The sequence below is a fragment of the Protopterus annectens genome, chromosome 6.part1 (genome assembly GCF_019279795.1).
Source record: "Protopterus annectens isolate FY-2018-M chromosome 6.part1, PAN1.0, whole genome shotgun sequence".
Taxonomy (NCBI): domain Eukaryota; kingdom Metazoa; phylum Chordata; order Ceratodontiformes; family Protopteridae; genus Protopterus; species Protopterus annectens.
The window spans coordinates 391151358-391170896 of record NC_056738.1 but is presented as its reverse complement, the minus strand read 5'-3'; the positions used below and the strand labels follow the sequence as shown (position 1 = coordinate 391170896).

The 19539-nt window shown below is 37.2% G+C and overlaps 1 protein-coding gene across 1 annotated transcript in view; it reads right to left on the bottom strand.

Moving 5' to 3' along the window:
- The window catches only part of KCNK4 (potassium two pore domain channel subfamily K member 4), a 576554-nt gene that overhangs the window by 153758 nt on the left and 403257 nt on the right, over positions 1–19539 (bottom strand). Inside the window, exon 3 of the mRNA XM_044075806.1 lies at positions 9103–9223. Coding sequence (XP_043931741.1) covers positions 9103–9223 — 121 coding nt within the window. The remainder of the gene's footprint in view (positions 1–9102; positions 9224–19539) is intronic.

The window sequence follows — 19539 nt, the reverse complement described above, 5'->3', positions numbered from 1 at the left end:
CCTTTTCTTAATAAACATGCCATTTGTAAAGGGAAACATACTTAAATCTAGGTTTTCTAAGGTCAAGTTGGGGATGTAAATTTCCTCCGACCATTTACGGTGAACCCTACCAACCTGCTGCAGCAACGCTATTCTGGTACATAAACTAGGTATATGTTGCAGAGAACTGGAGGCAATAGCATCATCTACCAAAACACAAGGACTATCTCTTGATATATTTTCCCTGTGTTTTAGTTCATTACACATACAGTATCTTTCAACATTCACGGGATCACCTGCATGGTTACATGCTACAGTTTTCAGCAACTTTTCTATATCATAGGTTCATAGGTTGGTACTAGGCTATCAGCCCTAGGGCCTATACATGCCTAGCCATAACAATTCCCTGGCTATTTCTTCCCACACTATTTACTTCCCTGGACCCCTGTCTAGCAGGGCAACTGACGTGATCCCCGGGGTGAATTTCCTTTCTCCCATCCAATCGTCAAGGTTCCTTTTGAAGAGGACCAAAGAGGAACTCTGCTTGACATGTATGGGCAATCTATTCCAGAGTCTGGGGAGTCTCTGGGTCAGGAACCTATCCCTCCAGCATGTTTTTTCTGGATGAAAAGCCCTTAGTGATGAGGTGTGCCACATAGAAGGGTTTCTTGACTGTTGTGGCGATGTGGTTATCGAAGGTGAGACCACTGTCCACCTGTGTCCCTAAGTCTCTTATCAAACTTTTGGTGTTTAGTGTACTGCCACCTATATGGTAATTCATGGATACATGTTTTTTTCCCAAAGGGGATAACTATACATTTCTTAGCATTGAACTTGAGCCCATGGCTCTGGCACCAAGCATCTGTTTCTGTAAGGCCCTTTTGTAGAGTATCCACATCATTTGGGGATTCAATAATGGCTCCCAGTTTGCAGTCATCTGCAAACTTTGTTATCCAGAGTCCCTTATTGTTGGCCTGTACTTCAGAGAAGTAGATGCCAAACAAGAGCGGTCCCAGGACTGAACCCTGAGGTACTCCACTTGTCACTTGTCTGGTAAAGATAGCATTACAGTTCTACCCTTACATTTGTGAGAACACTTATCTTTACAGCACCAGTATGTTTTTAACTGTAATTTTCTCTCAATGTGATACATGTACCCTTCTATTGCTAAGATAACCTTTCATTTTTGGGACTAAGGTGTAGTATACAGCTGTCTTATAACTCCAGGAGCCTCAGAGGACACATTAGCCATGTTTGGTTTTAGTGTTTTGATACATCTTACAATGTTTTAAAGAGATACTACCCTATTTTAAGACTACTACACTGTTTATGAGAAAATACTGTGTTTTGAAAGTTGTGTTTTTGAGTTTTCCGTATAGAAGCTTCGGTATAGTGGTCTCGGTATTCTGGTCTTCGTGATTATGGGTTTTTGAGCTATAAAAGTATCTATATATATATATATATATATATATATATATATATATATATATATATATATATATATATACAGCTGTGTGTGTGTATGTATGTGTGTGTGTGTGTGTGTGTATATATATATATATATATATATATATATATATATGTTCGAAGCTTGAAAACTTTGAATGTTAAATAATCAAATTTAAATGTTCGAAGTTTCAAACATCAAACATATAATAAAAAAAAAAAACAAAACTAACAGCTGTAGGCAGGGGGGGCAAGCCCCCCGACACCCCCCCGCTCTTTAAAAATACCAACTCCGAGTCTGCACTACAGTGCAGTAAGGGAAATTTTCCCTTTACCGCACTATAGTGCAGTCTCGGAGTTGGTATATTTAAAGAGCAGGGGGTGGGTGGTGCTAGTCAGGCAAGGTCCGTTTGCTTTTTTTTTTTTTTTTTTTTTTTTTTTTTATTATATGTTCGATGTTTGAAACTTCGAACATTTAAATTCGACTATTTAACGTTCAAAGTTTTCAAACTTTAAACATATAATATAGACCAATAAAAAAATATATATATGTAGAAACAAAAGCAAAATATTATCACTCATAAGGTCTGATGAAGCAAATAAGTTATTTGTGAAAGCGCTTACCTCTGTCATTTGTTTTACTTGCTATTAAATGACATTTTGAAGGTTTTAGAGCATGTTGTCTACTGTGTATTGCCACAAGAACTGTTTGGTGTGTGTGTAAAAAAAATATATATATATATATATATATATATATATATATATATATATATATATATATATATATATATATATATATATATATATATTTTTTTTTTCTAGATGGAAAAAGTGTTGTTTGTGTTATTCTAATTTTTCTGCCTTTCACTGATATACAACATTTAGTAATTTTGACAAACAAATTTAATGACCTTGCTATGGGAGATAAAAAAAACATTTTTAACTATTAACAAAAAGGCTTAAAAAACATACTCTGACAAGATTGATATTGTACTCCCAGTCTTAGTAAATGTTTTTAGCAGTGTATTAAATAAAGGATTTGAAGTCTCATATTTAACTGAAATATAAGCAATATATATAGGTTCATAGGTTGGTACTAGGCTATCAGCCCTAGGGCCTATACAAGCCTAGCCATAACAATTCCCTGGCTATTTCTACCCACACTATTTACTTCCCTGGACCCCTGTCTAGCAGGTCAACTGACGTGATCCCCGGGGTAAATCTCCTTTCTCCCATCCAATCGTCAAGGTTCCTTTTGAAGAGGGTCAAAGAGGCACTCTGCTTGACATGTATGGCCAATCTATACCAGAGTCTGGGATGTCTCTGGGTCAGAAATTTATCCCTCCAGCATGCTTTGTTTATTGTGATGACAAGGTTTAGATCCCTGGAGCATGTGGCTCTGAGGGATTGGGATTTCTTTAAGTGTAGCATGTCCAACAGCTCTGGGTTTGACATGGCCTTGTATGTTAAGCAGAGATCGCCTCTGAGTAGACGATATGCAACAGAGTATAACTGGAGTTTTTTAAGACGGTCAGCGTAGGGCATCTGCTTTAGGCCTGTGATTCCTTTAGTGAGGTATTTCTGCGGCCTTTCCAGTTGTTGCAGATGTCTTCAAAGGTACACACCAAATAGGGCTTTGTATTCTATAATGGGTCTAATGTTGGATGAGTGCAGTGGGACAATGACCTCTTTTTTTCTGGATGAAAAGCCCTTAGTGATGAGTGTGCCACATAGAAGGATTTCCTGACTGTTGTGGCAATGTGGTTATCGAAGGTGAGACCACTGTCCACCTGTGTCCCTAAGTCTCTTATCACACTTTCAGTGTTTAGTGTACTGCCACCTATATGGCAATTTACAGGTACATGTTTTATCCCAAAGGGGATAACTATACATTTCTTGGCATTGAGCTTGAGCCCATGGCTCTGGCACCAAGCATCTGTTTCTGTAAGGCCCTTTTGTAGATTATCCACATCATTTGGGGATTCAGTAATGGCTCCCAGTGTGTAGTCATCTGCGAACTTTGATAGCCAGAGTCCCTTAGTGTTGGCCTGCACTTCGGAGAAGTAGATGCCAAACAAGACCTGTCCCAGGACTGAAACCTGAGGTACTCCACTTGTCACTTGTCTGGAGCTGGATTTGGAATCAGCTACTTTTACAGTGTGGGTTCTATCAGTAAGCCAGTTAGCAACCCATTGGGTGAAGTGGGATTAATGCCTAGCTTAGTAAGTTTATCTATGATTACTGAGTGAGGAATGGTGTCAAAGGCCTTGGCAAGGTCTAGATAGGCTGTGTGGACCACCTTACCCTTGTCCATGGCCCTGGAGACTGATTCAAAGAAGTCAATCAGGTTCAGGAGACAAGATTGGCCCTTCACGAATCCAAACTGGGTGGGGTCCAGTGTTTGAAGGTTACCACTGTCATTGTTTATAAGTTCCATGATAATACGCTCCATGGCCTTGCAGATAAGGCTTGTCAGACTGATGGGATGGTATTTTCTGGGATCCAAGGTGGTTTCCCCCCTTGTGGAGTGGGATAACTGTAGCTCTGCACCACTCATGACATGACACTTAGGTGAGGTGCCAGTTCATATTGTAGTTCATGTAGTACACAGCCCGGGATGTCATCTGGTCCCATGGATGCTGTATTCTTAGCTTTGTAGAGTGCATTTTTTACCTGTGTGGCCGTTATTACTGGAATTTGGCAATCTTCCAGTATTGAGATGGGCTATTTAGGGGGGTGTTATACTACTACGTTCTGCCTACCTTTTTATTTTAATAACCTCTAGTGCTAAAAAGTACATTATACTTCTATAAGTGTTACAAGTGATAATTCAACATTAGTATATCATTTTTTTGCATTTAGCATATTGCCTTTGGATCAATATATATTCCAGTTATGAGTATATTATATATCCAAAGATTTGGAAATAACCTATATCAGCTCTTAGAGACAGACTTATAACTACATAGGGCATACTTTCTTTAACATGTAATTCAAATCTAAGCCATGCATTTTAAATTATTTATTCTGTCATAATAGTTATTATGTAGTTTAGGTATCAAAAAGATTGTACTCCAGATTCCTATGCTTATTAGAATTTTTACCAGAAATGCTGACATCTCTTATTTTTTATTAGTTTATCTAATGAAAAAAATGAGTCCTTAAATTGTACCAAGAATGGTTCCAAAATGATCTGTCAAAACTTACAAATAATTACAAAAGTTCTAGTGATTAAAAATGTAGTGTCCAGTTATTAGGTGTTATTAGATAATAGACAAAAAATAAAAGAAAATAAATAAAAGCATACTCTTATAACCTTATAAAAATGATCTGTTTTAAAAGTCCTGTAGTGTCCATCCCAGGGTCAAAAAAATCTATATCCCTCTTTGTCTGCCATTTGATACTCCCTTTTAAAATAAAAAAAATGTATATTTTCTGCATTAATAACTGGATGTTTTGTAAATTTATTTTTTTCAACAGGTATTGGTAAAAAAATACTGAAAATTGTTTCTTTCTACAGGCATTGGTAAAAGAAATACTGAGCCAAGTTTAAAAAATCCATTTATATGTTGCATTCCATGCCAGATGATGAATGTACATGCAGTAAGTTGCTGATTTCAAATCTCTAATTGATAAATTAGCTTAACAAATGCACACTCAGACTACCTTCCAAAAATCAGAGTGTATAATGTTAATTTTCTGTAACAAATATTACCCAGTATAAAAAAATCCCTACCTCATCAATACAGTATCAAGTTGTAATGTTTGGCAGACATTCATAAAATAAAACTAGTGACATTAATATTCTGTGAATAAATGGTGAGATGAAAGGACGTCTCTTTAGAAAATAATATTATGTAAGGTAGTCAGGCACTGTAGCAAAGCTAAATAAATGGGAATAACCCCTTTATGTCACATAATATTATGTAAGGTATTCAGGCACTGTAGCAAAGCTAAATAAACTGGGAATAACCCCTTTATGTCACATAATATTATGTAAGGTAGTCAGTCACTGTAGCAAAGCTAAATAAATGGGAATAACCCCTTTATGTCACGTAATATTATGTAAGGTAGTCAGGCACTGTAGCAAAGCTAAATAAACGGGAATAACCCCTTTATGTCACCAGCTGGATTGCCAACATAAGATGCAGATAATCAAAATTGGGGAGGGTACCTCCACAAAGAGACAAGTTAGCAGTGGAGTCCCCTTCCAGTTCTGTACTGGGACATTTTCTGTTTGGCATCTATGTTAAGTAAAAGCCAGTATCAAAGAGCTTCGACTGACTAAGTTGGCAGATGATTGCAAGCTAGGAGCAGTCACTGAATCCCCAAATGGATTGGCCGTACTGAAGAAAGGTTTGTCCCAAATAAATAACTGGTGTAAAATTCACAGACTGAAACTAAATGCCAAAAAATGTATTACTCTGTCCTTTGGGAAGTCATCTACCCCAAGGAGCTACCATATTGACAATGCACCACTAAGGGTTGACCCATTTGTTCTGGATTTGAGAAAGTATGTGGACAGTGATCTAACCTTTGACCAACATATGTCTATTGTTGAAAGAAAGTCCTTCAGTATTGCACAACTTATAAACAAAGGGATTGTGTCTGTATCTAGGCATGTCATTGTCCCCCTTTACTCAGACCTCATTAGGCCAATCATTGAATATAATACCCCCTTTGGCATGTATCTATTTAAGACACATACCGCAAATGGAATGCCCACAGAGGTACATTATTAGATGGATACTAGACTTAAACAACATGTTCTAGATGGAGTGACTCAAAGCCCTGTCATTATACTCAGTATCCTACAGACTGCTGTCATTATACTCTGTATCCTACAGACTGCTGCCATTATACTCTGTATCCTACAGACTGCTGTCATTATACTCGGTATCCTACAGACTGCTGTCATTATACTCGGTATCCTACAGACTGCTGTCATTATACTCTGTATCCTACAGACTGCTGTCATTATACTCGGTATCCTACAGACTGCTGTCATTATACTCAATATCCTACAGACTGCTGTCATTATACTCTGTATCCTACAGACTGCTGTCATTATACTCGGTATCCTACAGATTGCTGTCATTATACTCGGTATCCTACAGACTGCTGTCATTATACTCTGTATCCTACAGACTGCTGTCATTATACTCGGTATCCTACAGACTGCTGTCATTATACTCGGTATCCTACAGACTGCTGTCATTATACTCAATATCCTACAGACTGCTGTCATTATACTCAGTATCCTACAGACTGCTGTCATTATACTCAGTATCCTACAGACTGCTGTCATTATACTTGGTATCCTACAGACTGCTGTCATTATACTCGGTATCCTACAGACTGCTGTCATTATACTCGGTATCCTACAGACTGCTGTCATTATACTCGGTATCCTACAGACTGCTGTCATTATAATCGGTATCCTACAGACTGCTGTCATTATACTCGGTATCCTACAGACTGCTGTCATTATACTCGGTATCCTACAGACTGCTGTCATTATACTCAGTATCCTACAGACTGCTGTCATTATACTCGGTATCCTACAGACTGCTGTCATTATAATCAGTATCCTACAGACTGCTGTCATTATACTCTGTATCCTACAGAGACTGCTGTCATTATACTTGGTATCCTACAGACTGCCAAGAGGTGACCTGTGTCTGGTATACAAGGCATCCTCCAGCTCATTGCTGATGGATTTTCTGCACATCAGCAAGTCAAATGGCATCCAAAATACTCAGACTATGGATCTAAACATCTCTGAGACATCAACAAAATGGTTTAAAAGGGCAGGTATATCTCACAGAGGACACTGCTACTCTGGCACACATTCCCCACCCACATAAAATAAAGTTCATCCCTGCCCATATTCAAGCCCAACTTAGATCTGTGGATGGTAAACAGAAAGTTTACCGTGAACTGCCCCTATACTACTAATGGACAGATGTGGCTCCTAAATGCTTTATCCCATGCATGGCTCCCCTTAAATTATCTATGGTGTGGTATGATCCCAGTTATTCTCATTAAGGGTAATATATAATTATCAACTAAGGTATGGATAAGGCCAGTCTATAACCAAATGGACTAGGTTATTTCAAGCACAAAAAGAGAAATTGGCTAGGGTTAAAATGCCCCACAAGAGGCAGCTAGCCGTGCACTTATGAGCCTAGAAAATGATTCACTGAATAATGTCAGCACAGACAGGTAGCATTTTCTGCCCTCTAGAAAATTCATATTCTGGTGTGTAAGAAAAGAGTGTAAGCACAGCAGCTATTGTCACAGAAAATGCACAAATTAAAAATCTGAAATGACATATTGAATAATAACAGCGTGTTAATGAACTGTAATTTACCTTTATACCCTCGTTACTCTTCAGTACTTAAAAAGAGTTTTCCATACGACATTCATTGGCAGATAAAGGTAGACAGTTTTTGGCTCTGGCCTGTGGGCTGATTTTTGCAAAGCGAGTATAAAATTACATTACTGTGTAGCAAGATTATATTTATCTGAGGCATGAGAAGTACCAGTTAGCAGTGATTACTGGAAGGATATGCCAGCACAAAATATTTATGAAAATATTGACAATTACCAAATTTGAGAAAGGCATTACCAAATTGCAATGCATATGTTTTATCTTTATTATTTTCTTTAACAATTGTGCTAAAATTCAACAATGAGTATGTATTACCTTCCCTCATAAAAAATATAGATACAGAGTTCACCTGACATTCTAAATACTTTACACGTCAGTGCAAAATTAACTTTCAAGATTGTAAAATAAACTTTAACTAAGAACTAAAATGAGTGCTCTCAGATTTATTGGTTAAAGTGAATTAATGACCAAACTGAATGTTGCAGATTTGTACATTGAACACCTTTATGATTATGATGCTGTATCTGTTGTTTATTTTAAGATTTGTTTTCATTTTTAGTCAAAAGATTTTCAATACAGTTTTCACCATCCCCTCTTAAGGACTAGATTTGCTGTGAAGAAATGCTAATGCAATTAGTTTCATGTTCACTAACAACTATTCAAAGGCTATGTTCACACATCATATCACTTCTTCCTCATGGTTTTAACTTCTGAACTGCTAAATCAGATTTCAAACATACTACGTTTGATCATACTGCAGAAATTGAACTGGGAGCATATGGCCTGTAAATTTCATCTGAATGTACGCACAAATAAGAAACAGAGTATAATCAGAATGCACTTGTCTGGAAGTTACTGCCTACTTAGTCTTTTAGACAAATTTTACTGAGAAGGCTAAAACAGCAAAAAGCATCATTTCAAAATTATATGCATAAGCTGTTAAAGAATACTTCTACTCGGCATTATAAAATCTTACAAAATGGACATGTTTGAATTTGATTATATTCTACAGTTTTATGCTTACTCTGTCTCGTTTCACTAGGTCTCACAGCACAACAACATCTGTTAACAATCAGATACTATATTCCTCCTCACCTTAGTGTACAAACATGAACTACCCTGTAATGTGGCTTGCTGTCAAAGATATCCAACATGTGATCAACAAAGCAAAAATGAATGCTGGATGATATCCTGGATATAACTCATGAAAGAGTACAAAAATAGAAAATAAATATTTAGAAGAGAAGAGAAGAAAAAAAGAAAAGGTAATTAATCTTTCCTACCAATTGTAGTTATGATAGTTCCAGCGAAGAAGAAAGCGCTGCCAATGTCCCACTTTGTGCTGGTCGTGTTAGTTGAGTTAACCAGTGGGTCCACCCCAACTCCAACAGCATCTCGTACATCCTGCAAGTAAATGTAAAATGTTGTATTAATTTGTATACCATGAGTGAAATAGGTTTTCAGTCTAAATAACTGGAGGGCACTGTTAAGATCCGTAACTGAACAATAAAAACAATGCCCTGGAGGTCCTTCAGAATATCTTCATTTCTCATGCTTGACAAATGCGCGCACACACACACACACACACACACACACACACACACACACACACACACGCGCGCACACTCGCACACACACACACACGCGCGCGCGCACACACACACATACACACACGCACACACACAGACACACACACGCACAGACACACACACACACACACACACACTAGTAGCCAGTGCATTATCATCCCAGACACCAGTGCCAAAATATGAAACATGAGAATATTTGGTGTGGCACTCTACTGAAGACAGTGAAATAGGGATTTCCTTAATAGGTGATATAACTATTTAAAACTCTGGCAGGAATGTTTGCAGATCTTAGTATATTTATTAACTGTAATTAATGACAGATATTTGAAAATTAAATTAAGTCAATAAGAATACTGAAGTATCTTATTTATCTCCCCTACCATTTGTCTGTCTGGATTTTTTTAGATTTTTTTTAGATATTTGTACCCTCAAATAGTGGACCTTTCCATTACTTCCCAGAAATCACTTAATTTAAAAATCACAACAAGCATTCTAAATAGTTATCAAGATGTCATGCATACATAAACTGACACCAAAATAATTACCATAGTAGATGATAACATATTTTCCTATTACATCAGAAAAATGAAGTATAAAGCTGAAGAACATGATAATTTTATAAAAGTCAACAGAATAATTATTGTCCCCAAAACATGTCAAATATAATCTTGGAAATATTTAGCCACATTTGAAAATAACCAAAAAAAAAAGGGCAGAGAATGAGTTAGAACTTTTGAGATATCATATCATATATTACAGAAGATGATTTAGAAATAGCTTCAAATAAAATAAGGATGACTAGCCCTGTGGGACCCATTATATTCTAGGGATTTTGCTACACAAAATGTAAAGGAACTCTGTCAGAAATGAGGCAGCAAGTAGTGGTGTTTGTTACTCACAATGGTGAAATTATTTCCGATCCAGTTACTGATTATTCATTTTGATATGCTTAGTTTGTAAAGGAGTGAAAAGGGTTGTTATGGATCAGTTATTGAAATATACAGGTGATAATTTGCTCCTAGATTAAGATCAATAAGGGTACGTGAAGAGAATGCCATGTTTTCTAAAACTGGCACCATTGTTTGAACAGTAACTGCTTCTACACATGAAGGTCTGACAGCTTATGCATTCATGTTTTGATACCCATTTTAGCCTATTTGGGGTTAATGGAAGCCAGTGTCTATCCAGCAAGCAGTGGGTACAAAGGCAGAGAATTAATCGTGGAGGAGGGGTGTGCACCCTCCTATAATGGGGACTGCTAAGGGGCCCAGCCTCACTACAAAGAATAGCTTTTAAGACTTTTGTTATAATTTAACTACATATTTATCTAGTACTATTCATTAATTCCTTTGTAAAAAAAAAAAAAATCATATTCACATTTCTCTTTACAAGAATGTATAAAGTTTACTTCATACAGATTCATGTGAAATACTACCTATCCACTAAGGATTAACATTGTGATGTACCATCAAGATAAGCTGATTTGTTTTTGTTTGTTTTGCTTGTTTTAAGCAGTTCTTGGACTTTCACCCTATAGCTGCAGGTGCCAAGTTATTTTAGTTTATTATAGAAATGCACTGTGCAGTCACTAAGGTAATTTACTTTTTATGTGCTATACAAGTAGAGGTGAAATACATGTGTATGTATCTATGTATGCATTTATTGATTTATGTATTGACATTTGTGTACTAGGAAAGTCTGACTGGATAGGAGCCCATTTTCAATGGAGGCAGAAGGAGAAAAGCTCCAAAGTATTACAAAACATTTTACGAATAATAATTATGCAGTCATTAAAAATAATAAAGTAAACAAATACAGTTTAAATAATTCTAACATACCCTTTGGGAAGTCAAATACCCATGCAAATTACAACATCAGTAGCACACCCCTTACAGTAGACTCAGAGGTGAGAGATCTAGGTACACAGATATATAGTAGCCTGAACTTTGATAGCTGTGTGTCCACAGTGGTGAGGAAATCCTTTTATGTGGCACAACTTGTAAGTAAAGGTAAAGATCCCGATCCATGGAAATTATAGTCTCACTGTACTCAGCTCTCATTATACCAATAACCAAGTACAATGCACCATTTGGCATGTACTTGACTAGGCACTTACACAAACTAGAGTGGCCTTAGAGGTTCCTCACAAAGAAAATACAGGGTGTAAACAACATGAACTATGCAGATAGACTAAAAGCCCCATTCCTTTACTCTGTCTCCTACCGACTGTTAAGGAGTGACCAATACCTGACCTACAAGGCACTCAAAAATCCAGCCCCGATGGAGCTTCTACACACCTGAAAGCCAAACAGCATGAGGGGCATCTGATCTAGGGATCCAAACTTAGTTAGCAACTGAAACAAAATATGCCAGATAGACAGATATGTGTCTCAAAGATTGCCCCTTCTTTAGAACAGGCTTCCTATTTACATTAAGCAGAACCCTTACCTGACCATCTTCAAATGCAGTTCAGATCAATGGACGAGGAATTGCAAATTCATACCTGGGGTAGTGCCTATGTCCCTTATGGACAGGGGCACTCTCTCAGATAGTCAATGCATATGCATAAATACATGCCATCATCTTGCCCCTAGAGACCATATACTGGTAACAATCTATTATATTGGCTAGGCTTGTAAAGGCCCTTAACCCATTAACCTAGTGATCTCCTATATGAAAACATCGGTTAAGAGTAGATACAACTTAGATGACAATGATTTAACAGTTAGAGAAATGTTAGTCCATTTGTGGAGAAATTAAATGTAAGTTAGTATAATACATACAAGAGAGAAGACAGAACATACAGAGAACACACAGAGAACAGTTAGTATAATACATACAAGAGAGAAGACAGAACATACAGAGAACATACAGAGAACACACATACAACATACAACAGAAACTCATCTAGCTTCTCTTAGTTATTGGGTGAATGACTTATGTGAATTGACCTAGTAGTATGGCTGCAATGCAGATAAACAGCACTCCTGCTTCTGGGTCTGATTCAGAACATGTGATGTGCATTACAGAATCACATGCCACTGTACTGCAATGCAATCTATCAGCCACAATATACAAGTAGGGTCCCGGCTCGGGGGTGGGGGGTGTACCAAGAGCAGAAATATTCTTGAGGCAGTCAGTGCAAATAAGATACATTTTAAATGCAACTGAAATCAATGAAAATGGATTATTCAGTACTGAAATGGTGTAACAGTGAATGTGAAAGCAATGAACCATTACTCTGTTAACTGTTTTATCAGTCATTCACAGTTAAGCAGTCACCAGTGGAAGTGCATATCCAAATCATGCTGAATGCATTATTATGTATAGAATTCCTTTCAGTTTTCTACAGTCAAAGACTGGAAAAGCACCTTGTCAGAAAATGGTACTTTGGGGCAACTGTGAGAAAGTAACTAACCACTAGTGTCATGCTGTCATTTAATAACTTTTAAACGAACGATACCAACATTAGTAGTCATAGACAGTGTGCAATAGGATCTATATTATTTCATAATTTTACAGTTCCATCAAACTGCAACTCAATCACAAAAAAATAATCAAAATGTCACTTTATCCCCCAGCTGTGCTACCAGGAAAAGTGAGTGCCACTATGGGCCCTGCAGGAAGGTAGGTCCATCTAGTGCTCCTTTCTTGGAATTGATGAGTTGCATTTGATAGTTTCAGTTTAAACTGGATATCTGATGGACTGGGACTCAACAAACTTTGTGCCTCCCATTATATATGCTTATGTACATATCCTAACACTAGAGCCACAAATCAGTGTAGAATAAAAACACAAATTTAGTACAAAGTGTAGATATTTAAAACATGTACATGTTCACTGTATTATCCAAAAATATGAAAATGTTGATTGCATCTCTCAGTAAACCTAGCCTAATCTAAAGCCCTTAGACTATAATGGAAAAAATATCCACAGACCTTAATGAAAAATAAGACTCTTAGACTGCAATGACAAAATACAGAATAATTAGTAAATAAAGGTTATATTACAAACACAATGCCACAAACAGTTAAACACAACTAAAACTACTAATTCAAACTAATATAACAAATATGTCCCATTCACTACAATAGAAAAAAAGAACGAGGTTACTTTATTACAAAAATCTAAAACACTAACATCAACATATTAGAAAAACACTGAACATCTACATAAAGCATAAAAGTCACAAAACTGAGATTACTAGTGGATTAAAAGTCTTAAATTTTACTTGTGACTTAAATAGGACATGTTGGAGAGACCAACACATTTCTAAGAGAATTCCCATTCTCTGGAATAGGCTTCCTATCCATTTAAAGCAGAGTTTTTCCTAAACCTAAAAACAACTTGGACCAATGGATGGGTAACTGGAAATTCACCCCTGGTCTGGGACTTGTGTGTCTGATGAACAAAGGCAGTCAATAAATCACTCCCACATAAATTAAATTAGTGGGTCACATTTGCATTGCATAGCTAGGTTTATAAGTGCCTTAGTGGTCATTTGCCTAGTATACACTTATGAACGTGTGAACTTGATAATGAGTAAATAAATGCTAAAGGAGGCGTGAGACATTTATACCTAAATTACTAGTTACATTACCCAGATTTCACTATTTAGATAACAGGAAACGAAGGGAAAAACTGGGCAATTAGGCAAACCAATAAAACCAAGCAGTAAGACCCAATCTCCTATGAAAAAAGAGGAGTCACACTCTTTGTACTAGTAGTTAATTGAAAGGTTTTAGATTCCAAAGATTAAGGATGTCCAGAACAAAATATACAAACATAAGATAGCTACTGAGCCACCACAATAATCTATTTACTATTGCATAATATAAAGATCTAGGTTGCCAGACATATTTGAAAAAATGAAGGTTGTTTTATTTTTGTTAATGAATACTGCTTCTTTATCTGTTGATCATTTTTAATATTATATATTGTTATATATGTAGAGTTTTGAATGTAATGTAAAGTATCACAAAAATGATAGCAGAAAAAAATCATTTTTATTTAAAAGTATTGATGTGCAAATGTGCTAAAAAAGAGAATATTAAAATAAATAAATAATCACATAAATATAAATCTTATATTATAGAAAACGTTTTACATCAACACATTTAAAAACCTATACCTATGCCTACAATAACACAGATTCATTTATGAAAGCACAAAAGTAAGCAAAGTAAATAAATCGTTTTATAAACTAATAAAATCCTATATATGCTAACTACATCCCTAATATAATTCTAAAAGCAGTACAAAACCACACCAGAGGATGAGTGACAGTGAAAAAACACAACTTTAAAAGCAAAACACAAATCTGCCCTGATATTCATATATAAGTATATATAATATAAAAGGTATGGGTGTGTGACTTTGTTCAGAGTGAGGAAAGCAGCATATATCCAATATGTGAAAATCATAAATTTTACCAATCAAAGTTACATTTTTGATATTGCAAAAATATACTACCACCATAACACACACACAAACACATAGATATATGCATGCACCAAATTCAGGCTAACATTTCAGTGTGATAGAATATGCCCATGTTGAGTTGGTCTTACAGCTCAAATAAATGTTATAGTACTACCATAAAGGAGACTTTCATTATATATGTATACTGCATCCCTGTACCTCCATTATCTCTAGTATACTATCTCCCAAATTACACAGCAGTGATGGAAAGAAAAATATCCTTACCACATTGTTGCACTGTCTTCCTGTGAACACTGACAGCACAAGATGAAAATATAAAAGAGTAATACTGTTCTGCAGGGGGGCAAGCACCCTTGCACCCATGTGACCCAGAATTTTTAAATATACTAATTTTCAGATTGCACAGCAAACTACAGGAAAACATACATAACCCTTTGTTTGAACGCACTTACTGAGAAAAGACCAATTTAAAATTTACTCAGTGAAATGCATTTACATGGAATGCATACTGTGATGCCCATACACTGGCCCAGTAATCAAGGAGCCTCAATACTCACCACTGGCAACAGTGGGGAACGTACACACTGGAAGGATGCAAGTACACACATAGTAAAGTGCAATTTCCCTTAAGAGCACACAGAGATCAGAGTCAGTCTGGAGCCGGTTTCTCCCTCTTTCTCCTCATCATCAATAAGACTCTACACTGGCACAGCTATAAGGTTGAAATCTCAGCTGACTGGCCAAGCCAAAACCTCCAGCACCATCTCTGTCTACCCAGTGCTTTGTGTCCCTGCCCAAGTAGGTGACACACATGCACACTTTGAGATTTGATTTATATACATACATACACACACACAAACATACACACACACACACGGACATACACATAAACACACACACACACACACACACACACACACACACACACACACACACACACACACACACCTGGGAAAGGCTGTCACAGGTGTATTAGCTATGCCCCCTTCTGCCCAGGCTATAAGGTAATTCCAGCTGCCACCAGCCAACTCTTTATCAGCTACTATAGGCCCTTACAAAGGGTGTCCAATCTTACTGTGTAATGTTACTATTATCCAAATGGCAGTCTGACCAACAGCAAGGCTATTTAGGAGTGGCCTGTACAGTGTCACCAAATAGATATGCAAGTACTCTAAGAGCTTAAATATGTCTCACACATATCAGCCACAAAGATAGATTTAAACATATTTAATAATAAATAGTAAAAGAACAAGACAATACTCAGTAAGTAATCAGTTACATCAGAGTTCAAAATCACAGGAAACATTTAAAACAACATTGCAGGACAGTCTCAAATAAATAAAGGAAACATCTAAGCTATACTTTACTATACTCCTATCTGAATCTAAAAGAGTTACTATGCCCAAAAAACTTACTTATGTAACGACATGCAGGCAGAAGTGCAGAAGGTGGTGATGAGTGGATGTTTTCAGGTCAATGACAAAACACAAAATGCACAGTCTCTCTGAGAGGGTTCTTAAATTAATATGAAATATTACTGCTGGATTAGCTTGGATGACATCACTTTTTTTGTCACCTGACTTTAGTTCCCAAGCTAAACTCCGTTGTCAGAAACTAACAAAATTTAACATCTCTGTGTGAAAAATACATATCTTTCAGATGTTTGAAGACCCTGGAAGTCATAAAACAATAAAACACTTCTGCATCTCAAACTTAGTAATTACTTCTCTTCCAAGACAATGCAAAAACATCTAGCTCTAGACATTGTAACTGCTATTGAACTGAAACTGAAAGGTAACTTTTATAGCACATTCATAAAATAATTTAACATAATGCTCCTGCTCCCACCCCACATAACTTACACTGGCAATTTCCTTTTTCTTTTCTCTCCCCCTCTTTATACTGGCAACTAACTCAAACATCCTTCCCTTGTACTTTCTAAGCTATTTACAAAGAATGCATTAGAATGTACCTCTTAAGTGCAAGCTTCCTAATATGTAATGGCTTCTCAGTATTTATACTGTAACATTTGTAAAAATTGTAATCTAAAACGTATTGTAACCTTGCTTGTTTTTGGAGCTTTTCTCCCCAGGACTCCCATTGAAAACGGGTTCATCTTGGCCCAATGGACTATCCTGGTAAACCAACTGCAAATAAATAAATAAATTTGATGTCAAGTTATTTTTATGATGTTTTGCAGGTTAACCCTCTATGTTCTAGTTTCTACTGTTAAAACATATACATTTTATACATTTACACAATTACAATAGTTTAGATACATTTCTATTTTAAGCCAGCAGGGCATGCTGTGGTTACATTTTAGGTCAGTACTTTACACCTTTACACACACTTCTGTATGAATCATATCAATATTCACAAATGACATATAATTATTTACAAAATTCCAGATAGCTGGGTTGGCAGTATTTCCTTTTGTGTCACCCCCCCCCCCAAAACAAAACTCAAGTTAGTTTTTCAAGTGACCCTTGAGAAACATTGCTTGAGAGGGTTGACTATCTGGGAATTCCTCACCTCATTCCCTGTCTTGAGAGACCATCTGCATTGGCATTGCTAACCCCACTGCAGTGCTGCACTGTCATGTCATATCACATGCCTGCAACCCTAGGCTCCACCTTAGTAACTTGACATTTTGCTGTCTGGCTCGATATAGCCATGTTAAGATATTGTGGTCTGTAACTACAGTGAATTTCCTTCCATACAGATAAGGCTGAAGTTTCTACATTGCCCACAATATAGCTACACATTCCTTTTCTACAGCTGCATAGCATTCCTCCCGGAGTTGGAGCCTATGACTAAGATATATCACTGGGTGCTCATATCCCTCTGAGGAGACCTGGTTGAGTACAGCCCCCACTCCATTGTTTGAAGCATCCACCTGCACAACAAATTCTTTGCTTTAATCTGGACTGGCTAACACAGAGGGTCCTTCCAAAGCCCCTTTAGGCTTCTGGAATGTATGCTCTCATGCTGGGGTCCACACTACCTTATCTTGCTTTTTTTCCTTGTCAGGTCTGTGAGGGGAGCAGCTATGGTACTATAATTGGGGACAAACTTTCTGTAGTATCCTGCTGTCCCTAAGAATACCCTCACCAGTTTTTGGTAACAGGGGCAGGCCACGTCTGAATGGTTTCCACATTGGTAGGTTCTGGCCTGATCTTACCACTCTCCACTCTATGTCCCAGACAGGAGACCTCTGCCATACCCACCTGACATTTGCTGGGCTTAATGGTCAACCCTACCCTCTGTAGTCTACCCAGCACCTCCCTGACATGCAGAAGGTCTTCTTCCCAGGAATGGCTGTAGATGGCAATATCAGTTAGGTAAACAAGAACAAAATCTCATGCTCCTGCTAGGATATGATCTACCAGCCTCTGGAAAGTCACTGGGGCATCTTCCATTCCAAAGAACATCTTCGTGAACTCATACAAGCCAAAAGGAGTCACAAAGGCTAACCTCTCTCTAGCACTGGGAGCAAAGGGCTCCTGCCAGTAACCCTTGGTAAGATCAATAGTGGTAAGATACTTAGCCCCACCCAGCTGCTCTAGGGCTTCATCTGTCCTAGGCATGCAGTAAGCATCTGACTCTGTGTGACTATTTAATTTCCTGTAGTCCACACAGAACCTGGTGCTGCCAACATCCTTCTTTGGTACCAGAACCATGGGGGAGGCCCAGAGACTGCTGGACTCCTGGATTGTCCCAAGTTCCAACAGAGTCTGTTTGTATCTCTCAGGTACCTTATATGGAGCCTGCTTAATAGGTCTTTGCTATCCTGTATCCACATGGTGCTGCACCAGGTGGGTGCACCCTGGTTTCTCAGTGAACATGTCCCCCAAACTCCTGTAACACTGCTCAGATTTCTCAAACCTGGGTAGGGGATAGCAACTGGGACATTGCTACCCCTTCCACTGAGGTGTCACTGAGGTGTCAGTCCGAGCATCACTGAGGAGATCAATCACCAGATCCCCCTCAGTCTCCTCCTGCCATCCACTGCAAATACTCAGCACAAGGGCCTCTCAATAATGGTAAGGTTTCACCATGTTAACATGGTACAATTTATACCCCTGCCTCCTGCCTAGCAGTTCTACCATGTAAACTCGACCACAAAAAGATATAGAAAGGGTGCCTCATCAAACGAACCAGACCATACACAATAAATTGAAGCACTTGAAGCCATGAACCTCTTCAAACATGACTTTATTACACAAAAACGTTAAAAACACAGTTGCAACGATAAACGCTCAACTTATTCACCACATTTTTTGTTATCTATGTAACTTCCTCAGCTGTAATTACATTCAAGATCTTATTATATAAGGACTTGCCCCTTTAATTATCCAATCAATTTAAACATTGCATTCACAAAGTTGTTCTTTACATATCATAACAACACATGTAACCTGATTTATAAAACTAATCTCATACATTATAAATAGTATCCTTAAAAAACAGTTTTAATATAGTGGTAGTTTAAAAATATAGTTTATATATATTTAATTTTTTAAAATTACATGACTAGTTCAACTCAATAGCACCATCTTGTGACAAACTAAAAGCACTTCATGTTCCTTTTTTAAAAAACTTTTCTTTCCAAGTTTTTATCAATCTTTTTACACTAAATAATAACTCATTATTACTTCAGATGTATTATTCATTTTATATATATATAT